Here is a 17,018-nt window from a genome sequence, read left to right on the forward strand (position 1 = left end):
GTCCAGGGTCACATATTGTCTTAAAGCCATTTTGGCTGATTTTCTTGTGTACAACACAGAAGGAGTCATTTAGAAGAATGTCGAAGCTGGACTGTTCCATATAATGAAATTGTAGTTAAAAAAAGACGTGAATGAAAAGGAAACTATTTTTTCTTCATTCATTGTTTTAATAGTACAGAAAATGGCACTCTCACTGAATAAGTGAGTTTCATGAATAGTTCTGAGCATCCATTAACACAGTTGCTCCTTTGTGAATACAGGATTGTGCATCTAGAACACGTCACGAAGCAGGTGTGAAGAAAAAAGCAAACACGTCAAAAAGCAAGCTCTCCACAACTGCAAACGAAGCTTATGAGGTATAAATGAATAACATCAACATGTCAGTTCTTGATTATAGCTTGAAATGTGCAAATGATCTATTGAGGTTGTCTAAATACTTCCATCTCCGAACGAGGCAAATACACGTTATCAGAGCAAACTGCTACCAGCGGAAACCTTCCCAGAGTATGAAGAGTGTCACTCGAAACAGAGCAGCTGCTGCCACTTGAGTTCGCTTGAAATTCATACAGGTCCTTCACATTGCTTTCAAAAAGTCAACATTGCAAATATTACAGTAAAATTAAAACAAAACAACACAAAACAAAATTAAATGACTTAAAAACAGACAAAACTAGAAAGGCAAATATGCACAATCCTGAGATTGACATTTAAAAACAAGCAATTTCATTTATCTTTCATTTATATGGAAATTAAAACATTGCCTCTTCAGTGTTTTCATGCTTAAAAAAAAATCTAATAGAGCTACATATCATTTTTGTTCATACAGAATACCTGAAATGTTCAGCCAGAAGCTGTTGTCACAAAGATAATCAATTTTTGTGGTCATAAAATGCTTCACACATAAAAAAGCAACACTGTATAATCCATTTAGCCAGTTTTAAATAAATGAATAACATAGCAACAAACTTGGGCCCAAACTTACTTTGTCAGTCTCTTGTGACACAACTCAAACTGTTATTATTCTGTATTAGATTGAATGTCTAATTGAATTCATGTTTTTTTAAATATCAGTAAAATTGTTGTCATCATAACAACTCGTGCGTTTTTATGAAATGATTTGGCCTTGATAGCATCGCATTTTTACACACAAAACTAAATGGAGTGTTAGACAGTAGGTCCAACTGTTAGAGGACAATTCAAGAATACACTCAAGAAACACACAACTATGGTCATTCTAACATTTGCATTGAAATGCATTTTAAACCAAGGAAATATAAAACCTTGGTTACTTTCAGTTGCTTGTATGTTCTCAAAATATTTGCTATAACTCACACAAAGCTGGTAACTTGGCCCCACTGACTAAAACACAGGTTCACATACTCTAAAACACACTTACAGAATCAGTTCAAATCCGTGGTAATGTATAGGAATCAACACATGCTCAAACAACCAATCAGCTTCAGTACGTCTGACTGAAGTTTCAGACATCACAGTCTTGTAAAACTCTAAACGAAAAAGTTAGCACCGCAAATGAAGTGTGTGGTGTATTATAAGCAATGTGAGCTGCGGAAGACAAAATGCCCTTGTTATTCAGACTGTAACATTCATGAAGTCAATTATCAACCCTTTGATAATACCATGCTTCTGAAATAGCTCAACAGTCGCATACGTAGTTACCCAAATGAACTCCACTATAGTTCACAGCCCCATTCAGTCCTTATGTTTATCGTATGAGCATCTCCTTCCTTTCAAACACTGTACTCGTACTTTCCTAGTTTCTTGGGCTCACTGCTCGGGATGCACCAGTCATCCGCTTCCATGCTTGTTTGATAATGCCTTAAGGCTGACTTGTTGAAGACAGGAAGTCTTTCTATTGATTCAGTGGATAAGGCCTGTTAAAAAAAGAGGGGGGAAAAGACAAAAGAGAGAGAGTGAATTCAAGATGTGTAACGTATTTTATAAATTTCAGCCGAATTATAAAGGTGTGGTCATATTTACAGTGAAATCCAGTTATTTCAAAACAGTTCAGATGATTGAGAATATCACGAAAGATTTCCCCACACAGATTTTGCAATAAGTTCAAGTTGGTCATGCAAATTCGCCAGTGGACTAAGGGTGGGTGATGTACTGGTAGACATAATTAACCGGCAAAAATTTGTCAGCCAATAGAGATTTTGGACTATCATCTGTATTGTATCTACAAGACATGGCTGTGCTACGTGATCATAAAAAAAATTATCATTTGCATGCATTTTTATGGACTGCGGTTTAAAAACAAGTGATTTAAAGCTGTTAAAACGCAATAAGCAGCGAAAGAGAACTCATTTTGGTATATGTGCACTGTCTGAGAGTGCGCACGTGAAGACGGTGCTCATAGAGCGTGGGAGTACTGAACCAAGTTATTTTTGCCATTTTATAGGCCTTTAACGGTTACACACACACACACTATTACTGTATGTGTCAACTTGGAAGTATCCTCGTAAACACAGTAATTTAGGTCTTAAGTGAAAACGAACAGCTGAGAAAGAAAACATATGAGTAACATTATACTGGATCCAGGCAGCTCTTAAAGTGATAGCAGTCTAATATTCCTGCTGTCTGTCATTCATTTTATATCAAATAACAAAAGAGAGAAAATCTCTCACTTTAATAAGAACTTGCAAATGTTAACAAAATATAACAAGAACAGTTAAACTGTGTCAGAACAAATTCATCTTGATAATGCCATCCTTCTGTTAGACTGTCTCACAAATGAATTAGGTTGAATAGCTGTCAGCAGTCAGCTGTTAAATTTAAGCACACAATTACCAAGCAACTCTTAATTTTGTTCGGTCTGTGGCAGTGTTAATTTTGACAGCAAATTCTGATTTAGTCTTAGTCTTTGGAATACTACACCATTTAGTTTTAGTCCTATTTTAGTCATCTGAAATCTTTTAGTCTTAGTCTAGTTTAGTTGACTAAATATCATAAGAGTTTTAGTCTTAGTTTAGTCTTAAGTCTTTTAGTCTAGTTTTAGTAGACCAAATATTAGCATATTTTTCTCCATAATTCACGTAATTGTAAGTATATTACAATATATGGAAGCATATAGAGAATACAGGCACATATCTAATTGTTGTAATAAAAAAACATTTATTTTATTAAATGTCAAAAACATTAGCCTTTTTCACAAAAATAACCATAAGACCTGCTCTCCCTGAACAATATACATGCTCCCTGAAAAAGATATGCATTGTCCCTGAATTATATGAAACGCATATGACATCCTAGACCAAGCTCTGACATTTCTGTCTGTCTGTCTGTTCATGAGACATACCGCTGCCCTCGGACCGCGTGCACAAAACGTTAGCGTGTTGCTAACGAGAAAAGTCAACTGAAATTAATTAAAGCTTTGTAACCAAGACTGTGCATCCAAGTACAATGTATAACTAAATATAATGTATAACAAACGTCCTCATAACTTGAAAACCGCGGCTTTTGAAAATGGCCTTGCCAAGATCAACCTGCCCTCAAAAGATTCGCTCTGATTGGATTTCCCCACAAAAGGGTAGTTCTTATTGGATCTCTTCTCCATTCGTCCCGCCCCAACATTTTCCTCTCGTTTTTATTCGTTGACTAAAGTGTCAGTTAAATTTCGTCATCGTCTTCGTCATCATATCTGACTTTTTATTTAGTTTTTATTTAGTTTTCGTCTGTAAAAAATGTTCGTTGACGAATATTTTTCGTCATAGTCTTCGTCAACGAAATTAACACTGGTCTGTGGTGTAAAAAGGTCACATTAGCAATTAAAGAAAAAAAACAATTTTTGGTCCCATATTTGTATCCATTTTACTGCTAGTCCACTGTATGAAGAATTTTTGAGTATAATATGACACAGTTTACTTTATTTTGCTATGCTCACTTACATAAATAAACTATAGTGCCCTGCACCCACTAGTAAAATTTTTTTTTAAATTATATCTGGTATCTGAATAATTTTTGGTTTGACTGTATATTTAATTTACACAGTGAAGAATGCAGTGTTTTGATACATTTGATTACTTTATACAATGTATATAGCACTTCTTATTTATTTATTCTACTGTAGTTTTTTTGTCCTGTTGCTTGTAATTAGTTTCTTATTTTTATTTAATCACTGTCTGTTTACTTGTCTTCAGTAAGCTTTTACTTAGAGTTTTGTTTTGTTTTTTTTAATTGGGCTAGTATTAGTTTTTTTGTGATACTGACACTGAGAATTATGAAATTTCTATGGTATCAAAAATGCTGATTTCATAAAGACCTTATTTAAAGCAAAAATAACCATATCATGATATATGTTGCTACCATGAAATAAAATTACTCATATTGTGATGTAAAATTTTGGTCATATCGCCCACCATTTTGGACAACACCATAAATGGATGGTCCACACAAAAATAAAAATTGTGTCACTCACCCTCATGGCATGCAAAACCTGTAAGACTTACTTTCTTTACTGGAACATAAAAAAAAGGTATTCTGAAGGATGCTGGTAGCCAAACCGTTTTGGTTCCAGTTGACTTTTTAATACAACGGACGTCACTGGAAACTGAAAGTGTCTGGTTACCAACATTTTTCAAAACATCATTTTTTGTGGTTTGCAGAAGAAAGAAAGTCTTACAGGTTTATACGTAAACACAAAAAAACACAGTTGTAAAGTGCTTTAAATGATTAGTCCACTTGTAGAATAAATACATTTCCTGATAATTTACTCACCCCCATACAAGTCATACAAGATGTTCATGTCTTTCTTTCTTCAGTCAAAAAAAGTCTTTTTTTTTTGAGGAAAACATTCCAGGATTTTTTTTTTCATGTAGTGGACTTCAGTGGTGCTCAACGGCACCAATTAAAGGTTAAAAATACAGTTTCAGGACGGCGCCAATAGCCTCGCCGTTGCACTGCAGGCATCCTGAGTTCGAATCCTGGCCCGATCCCACCCCTTTCTCTCTCTCTCACTTTGCTTTCTGTCCATCTACACTGTCCTATCTAAATAAAGACATAAAAACGCCAAAATAAATCTTAAAAAAAAAAAAATACAGTTTCAGTGCAGCTTCAAAGGGCTCTACACAATCCCAGCTGAGAAATAAGGGTCTTACCTAGTGATGTGATCGGTTATTTTCTTAAAAAAAGAGGATACTTTTTAACCTCAAATGCTCATCTTGTGTGAGCTTCGTGATGCACTTGTGTACTATGTGCTCTCCAGTTTGAAACAGTTGAAAAACTCAAAACTCAAAATCGCCCTACACCATCGGCAGAAGTACCGAGTCTGACCCCGTTTACAAAGTGAACGTGCAAAGAAGGTCAAACGCCCTTTACAAAAAAATGTAAAACAACGATGTCGAATGATTTTAAAGTTGGAGGAGAAAAGTATATATCTTTTTTTTGTTTTGTTTTAAGAAAATAACAATCGTTTCGCTAGATAAGACCCTTATTCCTTGTCTGGGATTGTGTAGAGTGCTTTAATTGAAACTCTATTTTAAACCTTCAATTCGTTGAGCACCATTGAAGTCCACTATATGGAGAAAAATCCTGCAATGCTTTCCTCAAAAAACTCAATTTCTTTGTGACTGAAGAAAGAAACACATGGACATCTTGGATGACATGGGGTGAGTAAATTATCAGGACATTTTTATTTGGAAGTAGACTAATCCTTTAAATCAGTCACTTGTGGGGACGCTGCCTTAGAATGTTGCTGACTAAATAAGTAGTAGGCAGCAAGGAAGCTGACTAAGTAGTGTACCTTTAGGTATATGACTGCCGACGTGCCGTATCCCTCCATAGAGTAGAGCTGCAGATCTCCCTGGAAGTACTTGGCATAAAGGCGGGAAATAGGAAGACCATAGCCAAAACCAGCCTGTGAAGAAAGCAAGCCATAGTAAGGGTGTGAAAGAGAGAGAAAACATTACAACTGCATTACAATACTAATCTAGTGTAAACAACAAACTCAACTTTTGGTAATTCTGCTAATTTATAATCTTGTAAACTCACAGTTTACTTGAAAACATAACTGTGGATGAAAGATTTACCATGTGGTATTATTGCACAACAAAGACAATCTGCATACAGTATGATTACTTAGCATGGGTTCTTACCAGTGGAGCATTACGGGTGTTTTCAGCCACAGGACTCGGTGCAGTTGAATACATGTAGCTGAAAAGCCTCTCGATTTTCCTCAAAGGAACCCCACCTCCTCTATCAGACATCTAATACATCACAAGAGTCAATACAAACATGTTTTGGTTCTCACTGCTCTTGCAAGAATGTTGCAAGTTACAACAGAAATAAAATATTCAACTTTCGATGATCCGTTACATCTGTGCATCTGAGAAAGCATGAGCGTATTTGAGGAGGTGTTAAAGAAAGCTCACCTTGATAGTCAGATCTTCTGTTCCTAGAGAAACTCTGACTTTGATTGGTGGGAGATGTAGGCTGGTCTCATGGGTTTCCACAGTTGCTCTCATTGCATTCTGTTGTAGTGAAAAAAACACTTTATATATCAAATGCTTGATGGTCAAGTCATTCCAAACCCATTTGACTTGAACGTCAGTGCAGTTTTTTTCCATTTAATGAAAAATCACAAAAAGCGCAGCCATTATGCACTGAAAATCTAGCTCTTAAATCTCATTTGCATTTACACATATTCTTTTGTAACCAATTGCGATGCACCAACATTATGTAAAAACTAAATTTGTGTTCTGAAATAAAATAAGTCATACAGGTTTGGAATGACATGAGGGTGAGGTAATGATGATACATTTGCCTCTTCTTTTACTTTATCACCATGTGGGCTATAGCTACTATAAAGTGATTCAAGTACCTTGAAGAGCTCAAAGAGCATGTGGTACAGATGAGAAGGCACATAAACTATATGTATAGGGTCACTGGGTCCTTTAACTGCAAAAACAACAGACTGATTTAGTAACAGTTGAGCAAGTCCATAACATGCTAGCCCACATGAATTTTTTATATTAAGAATGCAAAGAAGAAATCAACACTGGCATGTTGGCCAAACTAGTCAGGTATGAAGTACATGATAGAGGTTATGCTGGCTAATTTGTTACTATGTGTTGGTAAAAAGGTGACCAGCTGCGGCGGTGATCACTCAACCTTGTTGTTTCTCTTTGCTTGACACAAAAGTGCACTTCTATTTACATGTCAAAGAGATAAAACGAGAGATCATGCCAACGTTTTGCCATTATGCAACTGAGTACACAGCGCTGTCCCTATCATCCAATGTATTTCTCCATAGACACACTGTGATAAGATTATAAAGAGCTGTCTACACGAATATGCAATTTAAGAACATACCCATAATCCCCACCCAACATATTTTGTTGGCACCATCCCACACTGTCAAATAACTATAGACTAACATAGAATCAATAAAACTATAAATAAGTGTAAACAGGATTGTAGAGAGCTCCACTGCAAAGTTCAAGTTTTCTGACAGCTTTTGACTCACCATGCACAGGACACACAAAGACTGAAAGTTTGAGAGAGAAAATTCTCGCTCACAGTTCACTTGTTTGATTTCCACTTCGGGAGAGGTCAAGTAGTACTGATCACACAGCATCTTGGCACTCTCATAGGCATCTAGAGAGAGAAAGATTGAGACACAGCGTGAGTCGGGCCATGTAGGGCCTACAATGTCCACTTCACCCCACCTTTCTTCGACAGTAAATAACAGTGTTACTCAGGCAAAAAAAAAAGGTTAATTACCTTTTACAACCCCCACAACATCACAGTTAGGGTCGATACTGCCGATGTGCTTGGGGTGGGCTGGATTGGTGCTGCCATCAAAGATTAATGCTAAAATGAACACATTTAAAGTAAAATTGATTTGTAAGGATGAATGATATATGGGTACTACATCAGTTATATGCTTATTTTAGTGATTCTTAATTAACTGTTTTGCTAAATATTGAATGTGCACTTCCATTCAAAAGTTTCAGGGTTAGTAAGATTTTTTTTTTTTAAATGAATACTTTTATTAAGGACAATGACTTTAATGTTCAGTTGATCAAACAATCCTGAGAACTATCAGTTTCCACCAAAATCTTGATAATAGTAATGTTTGAGTGCCAAATTAGCATATTAGAATGATTTCTGAAGGATCATGTGACTAAAAACTGGAGTAATGGCTGCTGAAAATTCAGCTCAGCCATCACTGGGGGAAAAAAAATAAACATTCCTGAATGATCCACAACTGTTTTTTTTTTTTTTTTTTTTTTTAAGTGATAGTTGTTCATGAGTCCCTTGTTTGTCCTGAACAGTTAAACTGCCCGTTGTTCTTTAGAAAAATCCTTCAGGTCCCACAAATTCTTTGGTTTTCAACATTTTTGTGTATTTGAACCCTTTTCAACAATGACTGTATGATTTTGAGATCCATCTTTTCACACAGAGGACAACTGAGGGACTCATAAGCAAACACTCACTGATGCTTCAAAAAGAAAACACAATGCATTAAAAGCCAGGTGTGAAAACTTTTGAACAGAATGAAAATGTGTAATTTTTTTTACTTTGCCTAAATATCATATTTTTCTTCAATTAGTACTGCACTTCAGAAACTACAGAAGACACTTAGATGTTTCCCAGAAGACAAAATAAGTTGAATTAACCCTGATCTTCAAATTCAAAAGTTTTCACCCCCCAGCTCTTAATGCATGGTTTTTCCTTCTGGAGCATCAGTGAGTGTTTGAACCTTCTGCAGGAGTTGCATATGAGTCCCTCAGTTGTCCTCAGTGTGAAAAGATGGATCTCATAATCATACAGTCATTGTTGAAAATGGTTCAAATACACAAAAATGCTGAAAAAACAAAGAATTTGTGGGACCTGAAGGATTTTTCTGAGGAACAGCAGGCAGTTTAACTGTTTAGGACAAACAAGGGACTCACTAAACAAAAAAACACAGCTGTGGTCATTCAGGAAACAACACAGTATTAAGAATCAAGTGTATGTAAACTTTTGAACAGGGTCATTTTTATAAATGTAACTAATATTTTCTCTTGTGGCCTATATGTAAACATAAAAATCTTATTCAGGTCAGTACTAATTACAAAATAACATGCATTTTGTATGATCCCTCTTATCTTGGTAAAATAATTAACATTTTGTAGATTCTGCAATGTGTATGTGAACATTTGACTTCGAAAGTATATATATATATATAGTAACATTATCAGCAGATTGCTTATCTATTGCTTCAGCTAGGACAGAAATATCTGTATTACTTGGCCAGGGCTTTAGTTCATGTCGTGAACACTTACTGTGCTGATTCATCAGCATGCGTGTGGAGATTCGGCTCATGTAGAAGCGGTCCAAAAAATACTGGACGTTCTGATTGGTCACAGGATCCACGCCAAAGGCCTCCTTGTACTCCAGCACTCCCTGTGCCATGGTGGGCACCACATTGTTATGCCTGTTCCTCACGTTGATCAGCGTTTCTGTGAATCTAACAGACATGCCAACCAGTTAAACACACTATTAGAGGTCATTTAAAACAGGCTGCAGCCAAGTTAAACATAAGATAAAAATGAGTAAGATTAATAAGGGACTTTGAATTTCCCAGAATGCTACTAAATACTGTACTTACTTAGTCAGGATTTTTTTATCATCAGGGTCTTTCTCCAAAAAGTCAACAAGCTCCATCAGACTTTGCGCGTACCTGTTTTTAAGAGTAAACAAACAGTCAGGGTTTATTTTTAGACTGGTTAAATACAACTCAGTTTAATTTGAGTGTAACGTAAATGTGATTTATTAATTGATTAATAAATGAACTTTAGAATCATTGTGGTGCACCACTATTTCCAAATGAAACATTGAATTAAATTGAATGAGATCAGAAACAACTTGCACTGAAAACTTATGAATCACACTGAATTGTGAGATCTGTGCTGTATTTGAATCAAAGCCATAATGCACTGCTCACATTATGTAATACTGTGTATTGTTTCCTTTGAACAACAAAGCAATATAGTTGTCATCTGAATGGCTAAAGGAGGTGCAAAGCACTGATAGGTATTTGCTCTAACCACTGATCCAATTCTTATGGTGATTAAACAGCTTTGCATGGATAATTTAATGGTTTGAGTAAATCGATTCCCCATGTGACTGTTGGCGAGGGAGACGTGCTGCACAGAGAACAATGGTCTTACACAATGAATGCACTGTCCTTGCTACAATCTACCTGAATGACAGTGTTCTGTGTCAGTGTGCCACATTGTCAAAGAGAACTTGTTTACACTGAGACCTCTGGCAAGGTTGCAGTGGACACTTGTTTGTGTACAGTGTCTCATGCTATCTGACACCGCATAACATGTGATGAACACATGTGAAAGTTACATTCAGTTCATGTTTTGATGTCTGCATGATTCTAGAGATTCTAGGTTTCGAGGACAAAGAACCCAAAAAACATAATTATATTATCAATTAAGTAGACTTAAAGTTATACATTTTTTTTAAAACAACAAATGTTTCATAGGTATGACCAAGACAATTGTAGCATTTTTAGGGCCCTATGATTTACATGATGCGGAAAATGGAATTTAATGTATAATACGAAATATCACAGAATTTGCAAAATTTTACACAAATAAATCAAAAATAGCTTAGTACACTGAAATTAGAACGCAATATGGACTAGTGTCTGTGAATATTAAGCTGCAAAAAGACTATACGCAGATGCGCACGTGATGTGCATAGTGTTTTGTGCCTCTGCCGCCTCAATATATGAGTACATGAACACATGAATATAATTGGTAGAACTGCTCTAAGAGTTATTTCATAAGCATTTTACTGTTTATTGTGAGAAAACTATTGTCATATCATATACAAACAGAAACTTAAAGGTCTTTACAGCAACATGTCAAAATAAAAGTTCGGCTTAACTTGAAAAAATTATGACAGAAATATATTACGTAATATACTACTACTACTACTACTACTACTGAAATTATTATTAAAACTTTATTTTTTCAAAGAATATTCAACAGAAACATTATTTACCATAATTTATTTACCAGAAAAAGGAAACACAGTATACAGTATGTCTGAAAAAAGAAATAAAAAATATTTTTAATGAAAGCAATTAATTAGAGATGCTTTTCATTAATTAATGTAATGAAACTATTCAAATGGAATTCAGATTATTGGAAATTAATGGAAAACAGAAACATTTTGTTGGGCTTTAAAAAAAATTTTTTTGTGAAAAGTTTAATAAATTGTGTACATTTCATGATTTCAATTGATTAGACACGCTTCAGACAGGAAAAAAACTTTTTAAATACTTAAATATTAAGTACTTATTTTGCTGAGAAATCATACTTTTTCTCAGGCAGAAAGAAAACTTAAGTACTTCACTGAGCATAATGCAGAGTGTCATTAGGTTTGCTTGTTTGTGATAGAATAAATGAGAATGTTACTGTTCCATGTCATTTATAGTGTTCACTTCTGAATCCTGCAAAGTCAGCGGAAAACGTTCAGTTTACATAACACTCACAATTACAAAATTTTCAATGCGTTCCAGTTGACCTGTTGAACACAAAGCCTCTGCTAAACTTTGTAAGACAAAGGTCAATAACTACAACAGCTCATTTTGATCATTCAAAATCCTGTCCATTCAGAACTCTCTTCTTAAACAGAAACACTTTCCATGAAAAAACAAGCTATTTAAGTCACCTACAGGTTCACTTATCTACAAATTAAATACACGTTCATTCATTAAATTCATAATTTTCTCATTCATTTTTGTTTTGAACTGCACATGGCCTTTTGCTTTCAATAAAGTAGACAGCTGAGAGCGACAGGAAAGGGATCAGGATGTGACAAAGGTCAGACTCTGACCCACATCCTCAAGAGAATGACTCTCACTACCCTCTAATATAAAAATAACATATACCTACAAACATTTATTTCTGATATTCTAATTGATTTATGCATTAGTTTAAACAATTTAGCTAAGAAAGATTGTTACTGGTACATCTGGTCTGTGGATTCCTTAAATTACTTCTCTATGGTGTAAAAAAAGATCAAACGCCAGCTGTCTATCCAACATTTTATTTTTTTATCATGTAAACAGCACTAATGAACTTTGACCACAGGGTCAAATTTCCGAACGCTACCAACTGTTATATAGATATACCGGCTATATCTATATGCATATCTATACATATCTATAGCTAGAACGGTTGCTAAATAATATTCAAAAATGCTGACAAAGTTCGCCGTTATCCCAGGTTTTTGCTAAGAGGTTTCTATAATGTACCGAATTGACACTTCATACCGGCACACGTGCTAGAAACATACCATAACTCCCAATTTACTCTGGAACTGAACAAATATTGATCATCATGAACAAACACCACAACGGACAAACAAAAAGTCAAGTCCTTTTAGCCTATTGATTTGCATAAGTAAACAAATGTATCGTTTTCTTGATTCAACTTACAAGATCCTTATCTAAAAGACCTCACGGTTACCTTTTATTTCAAGTCATATGATATGCATTACAGGTCATATATGTCATATGAGTTGTCAAAAGTTAATAGAGAGTGTAGAGTAGGCTGGAAATCACACTGGAGCCTATGGGACTTCAGGCAGTCTAGAAGAGCATGTCAGCTGTGGATCTCACCAGCTTTGAAGCAGCTTCAGTGAAGGAGTGCTGAGCAGTTTGTCCGGGAGGAAGTCGATCTCCTTCATGATGTTGGCTAACCGAACAGGAAGCTCTTGCCTTAAAAACATGAAGGAGGTCTTTTCACAGGCATTGGCAGATCCTGCAAGCAAGACGGGAATACGTTAGTAAGAATTTCACTCTTGAACTGGATATGTACTGTGTACCTAAAATCATTATACAATATTTTGGTGTTTTGGTCTTTAACTAGACAACCTTTGTATAGACTTAAATAATTGTGGATCTTAGAATTTAGCTTTGTAATATGAGATGTTTTGTAAAATGAAATGTTATGAATACAAGAACCTGTAACAATGCTGAAAAGTCATTGCAAAAAAACAGAAAATGTCTGGTTGTTAAGAATCAAATCGTAACTCACTGTAAAAATGTTATTCCTTAAAGGAGAAGTTCACTTTCAGAACAAAAATTTACAGACAATTTACTCACCCCCTTGTCATCCAAGATGTCTGTGTCTTTCTTTCTTCAGTCGATAAGAAATTATGTTTCTTGAGGAAAAAATTTCAGGAATGTTCTCAATACAGTGGACTTCTATGGTGCCCCCAAGTTTGAACTTTCAAAATGCAGTTTAAATGTAGTTTAAGCGCAGCTTCAAATGACTCTAAATGATCCCAGTTGAGGAAGAAGGGTCTTATCTAATAAAACGATTGGTCATTTTCGAAACAAACTGACAATTTATATACTTTTTAGCCTCAAACGCTTGTCTAAGTCTGCATTTCGGTTTGAATATGGTCAATACAGTTAGGGTATGTCGAAAAACTCCCATCTTGTTTTTTTCTCCAACTTCAAAATTGCCCTACATCGCTGCAGAAGTACCGACCCAGTGTTTACAAAGTGAACATGCAAAAATCAAACGCCCTTTACAAAAAAAGGTAAAACCACGATGTAGGACGATTTTGACGTTGAAGAAAAAATGAGTTAGACGTTTTTCGACATACCCTAACTGTATTGACCCGGATTACACAGACTACGCATGCACATCGCAGAGACGAGACAAGCATTTGAGGTTAAAAAGTATATAAATTATCAATTTGTTTTAAAAACGACAGATTCTGCTAGATAAGACCTTTCTTCCTCGGCTGGGATCGTTTAGAGCCCTTTGAAGCTGTATTTAAACTGCATTTTGGAAGTTCAAACTTGGGGGCACCATTGAAGTCCACTATATGGAGATCATTTCTAAAATGTTTTCCCCAAAAAAACGTTCTTTACGACTGAAAAAAGAAAGACATGAACATCTTGGATGACAAGGGGGTGAGTACATTATCTGTACATTTTTGTTCTGGAAGTGAACTACTCCTTTAAGGTTAAAGTATGTAAGCATATATGTATACAGCTATTAAAAAACATCAATGGTAAAATGATTTGGTGAGGTGATATTCTATTTATATCTCAACAAACAACTATATTAAAGTTAAATGAGAGATTTTTATGTGTTTTCACCTGCCAAGTAACAGTGAGAAAAAGGTTGTGTCTCAAAATCTAGTGAGCTGCCTATATAGACAGCATGTTGTGCATTACAGTTGCATTCAGTGGCTGGTTGCATAAAAAGCTTAGACTGGTCTTACAAATTAGCAATCAAGTGTCTTTTCTTTAAAACTGGTAAAAAAAACTGGTTTAAAACTTTTTAAGTCAGTTACATAAAATGGTAGACTAGTCTGATTTGAATCTGAAAAACAAGTCTGTTTGCTCCTCAGCTGGTCAGACTAGTTCTTAAGACACAGTCTTATCACAGAGCCTAAGTTTCAGCAACTGGACCCAGGTGTTATTACAAAAAAAAAAAAAAAAAAAAATCTTACATGCCCAGAGATCTAAAAAATGTATGAATAAATCAAATGACTATAATGCCATGTTATAATGGCTTTATAACAGCATTTTGTTACTATGAGGGTACCATGGTGCAGTTACATCGTTGTACTATTGTAACTATATGTTACTAATTTACTAAGGTATTCGCACCGTGGTCTTATATTACCACAAAGTGAAACTAGGATTTCAGACGCAACCTCAATGAGTTTCCTCCATCAGCTCCATTTCAAACAGGTAAACAACTCACCAAAGTCAATGAACTGCTTCATTGACAGCGGGGACGGAGAGAATTTTGAAAATCTGTCCACTTGTTTAGGTATGTTCAGCTTTGAGCTGTTCTTCAGCATGATCTGGGCGAACTTCATGTTGATCTTCAAGTGAAATCCACAGATCTTGAAATGCTCTCTCGAGTTATTGTCCTGCTGGTCTCATCAGATGCAGTTCGCAAAGTTTGGCATTCTAGCACAGCCTGTTACTTCATCGCATAAATGAAGATCTCCGCAGGAGTCCGGTTGTGATTGGACTGCCCGATGGAAGAATCCTTCTGAATTTGGTTTAATTTGTCATTGCACTAAAATAACTGACCAGCGCAAGGTACAAAACAGGGTACAAACATAACAGAAGGGAGGGAGGGGAGAGGGGAGACTGTTAGTCCGATCTGCATAGATGTAGTATTATAGATTTTAACCCACACATCAAGTTGTTTCTTTCTAGTCTTATCGGCGGGTAAAACGCTATCATTGTAATATACAGGTAATGTAAATAGACTGATTGTATGAATTTGTCATATGCTGTTTCTTGTGCAGCCAACAGAAATGGGCTTCGCCATCTATATGTTGTACATCTACATCGCCCTGCTTTTGACGCATGCGCACAGCTAATATAGAGCAAAGGTCTTTGGGAGTGGGGCTGAGACACAATTTTTGAAGTCATCTTTAGTGGTGCATTGTACAGCGCGTTCCGCATCCTCTAAATGACTGAGGGGTCAAATCACTTATAATAATCTTTAATAACCTCAATAATAATAATATTAAGAATAATAATAACCTTTAGTTCCGTTAATGCCACAGTGTACAGTATATTCAGAAAACCTCTTTTTTGTTTTATTTAATTCAATTTAATGCAAATTTATAATTTATGTATTTAGTTTCAGGGTTACCAACACTGAAGTATACAATAATATAATATAAATCAATACTAAAGTATACAATAATATAAAGTATAGGCCTATGATGTGAAGATTCCAAAACAGAGGATACAAAAATCATATTACTTTTTCTTTAACTGTTACGTATTTCTGTTTTAAAATTAGTGCATTTTTTTTTCTTTTACAATGACCAGTTATATTTTAGGCACATTTCGTCTGGTCAGGCTGAGAGACCTGAAATCCAGTTTAAACCAGCAAACAATCTTTCGGCTGGTTTAAGGTATTTTTAGGTTGGATGACAATAGTTAAACTGCATTGCCGATTCAGACTATGGCTCCATCTTGTGGTGTATAACGTTTGAAATGAACACTGTGTTTTCATGCTCAGATTTTTATAGTTACAGCTAAATCAAAACGCCACTTCTTCTTCCTCTTTTTCTTATTCTTTTGTTTGTTTGTTTGTTTGTTAAACCTAAAAGCAGCCCTGATCCTAGATGGCATCTCATTCTATTTTTAAAATGGTTTTGGTCACTTTTAAACCAGTTGAGTAGTAACACGGTTTTAGTTTGGATTCAGTGGCCAGTCCGTTCCAAGCTGAAAAAACAAAAACAGCTAACAAAACCTAAGATGGTTGGCTGGTCTTAGCTGGTTTACGCTGGAAGTAGCTGATTTTAACTGGTCTCCCAGTCTGGTCAAGCTGGTTTTAGCTGGCTGACCAGCTAATACCAGCCTGACCAGCTAAAGTGGTCAAAACCCCTCTAAAACCAGCCTGCTGACGAGTTTTGGGAGTAACGCGTTAGCTACAAGTAACGCGAGTTACATAATCGGATTACTTTTTTAAGTAACTAGTAATGTAACGCATTACTTTTTAATTTAAAAGGAAATATCTGAGTTACTTTTTCAAATAAGTAACACCAGTGTTTCCCATGTCTTGACTGACAGCTCTTGTGTTGCCATGTTGAGAGAAATGTGGAGTAAAGGCGTTGTGTGCAATGTGTGAACATGATAGATACTGATAGAACTGTAGATATAGACTAAATGTGAACATGCATTTACCAATCTCACTTGAACAAAAACAGATTCAGTATTCCTCAAAATGAACAAGAACAGTCAAAAGCAAACTCAAAATATTACACTATATAAAACCTGCAATAATTAAATATGTTAAACAAGATAAATATCAGGTATGTATTTAATCCCATTTTATTGACTAATGTCTTTGCTACTGACCTTCGTTGATCCACTTCAAGCGCACTAATAAGCAAAAACGACACATTTGTGTTTCATTTTTGTTTTTGCTGAATAGTGTTGAACTTTCTTGACTTTTCTTTCTTTCATTTTCTTCATGCAGTTTGTTTGAGCT

At 35.4% G+C, this 17,018-nt stretch overlaps 1 protein-coding gene across 2 annotated transcripts; it reads right to left on the reverse strand.

The window, feature by feature from the left end:
* Positions 1 to 604: 604 nt before the first annotated feature.
* pdk4 (pyruvate dehydrogenase kinase, isozyme 4) lies at positions 605 to 15,138 on the reverse strand. Of its 2 annotated transcripts, none has more exons than XM_051136590.1 (11): positions 14,757 to 15,138; positions 12,647 to 12,788; positions 9,611 to 9,682; positions 9,285 to 9,469; positions 7,738 to 7,827; positions 7,503 to 7,611; positions 6,836 to 6,899; positions 6,387 to 6,485; positions 6,111 to 6,221; positions 5,759 to 5,872; positions 605 to 1,892 (listed from the first exon to the last, which is right to left on the reverse strand). In XM_051136590.1, exons 1-11 carry the CDS (start codon positions 14,872 to 14,874, stop codon positions 1,749 to 1,751), a joined length of 1,248 nt encoding a protein of 415 aa, XP_050992547.1. In that variant the 5' UTR covers positions 14,875 to 15,138; the 3' UTR covers positions 605 to 1,748. The 2 variants fall into 2 exon arrangements, with proteins under 2 accessions (XP_050992547.1, XP_050992546.1); XM_051136589.1 differs by having other exon boundaries at positions 6,836 to 6,912; positions 7,534 to 7,611; positions 14,757 to 15,137.
* Positions 15,139 to 17,018: the final 1,880 nt, after the last annotated feature.

The sequence above is a fragment of the Labeo rohita genome, chromosome 19, assembly GCF_022985175.1.
Source record: "Labeo rohita strain BAU-BD-2019 chromosome 19, IGBB_LRoh.1.0, whole genome shotgun sequence".
NCBI classification, from domain to species: Eukaryota; Metazoa; Chordata; class Actinopteri; order Cypriniformes; family Cyprinidae; genus Labeo; species Labeo rohita.

Excerpts from the sequence above, each read along its gene's own strand:
- pdk4 (XM_051136590.1), bottom strand. The coding sequence starts at position 14,874 with ATGAAGTTCGCCCAGATCATGCTGAAGAACAGCTCAAAGCTGAACATA. Across the intron at positions 6,486-6,835 it reads TGCTCTTTGAGCTCTTCAAG|AATGCAATGAGAGCAACTGT; the intron begins GTACTTGAATCA and ends TCACTACAACAG. Across the intron at positions 5,873-6,110 it reads ACACCCGTAATGCTCCACTG|GCTGGTTTTGGCTATGGTCT; the intron begins GTAAGAACCCAT and ends CTTTCTTCACAG.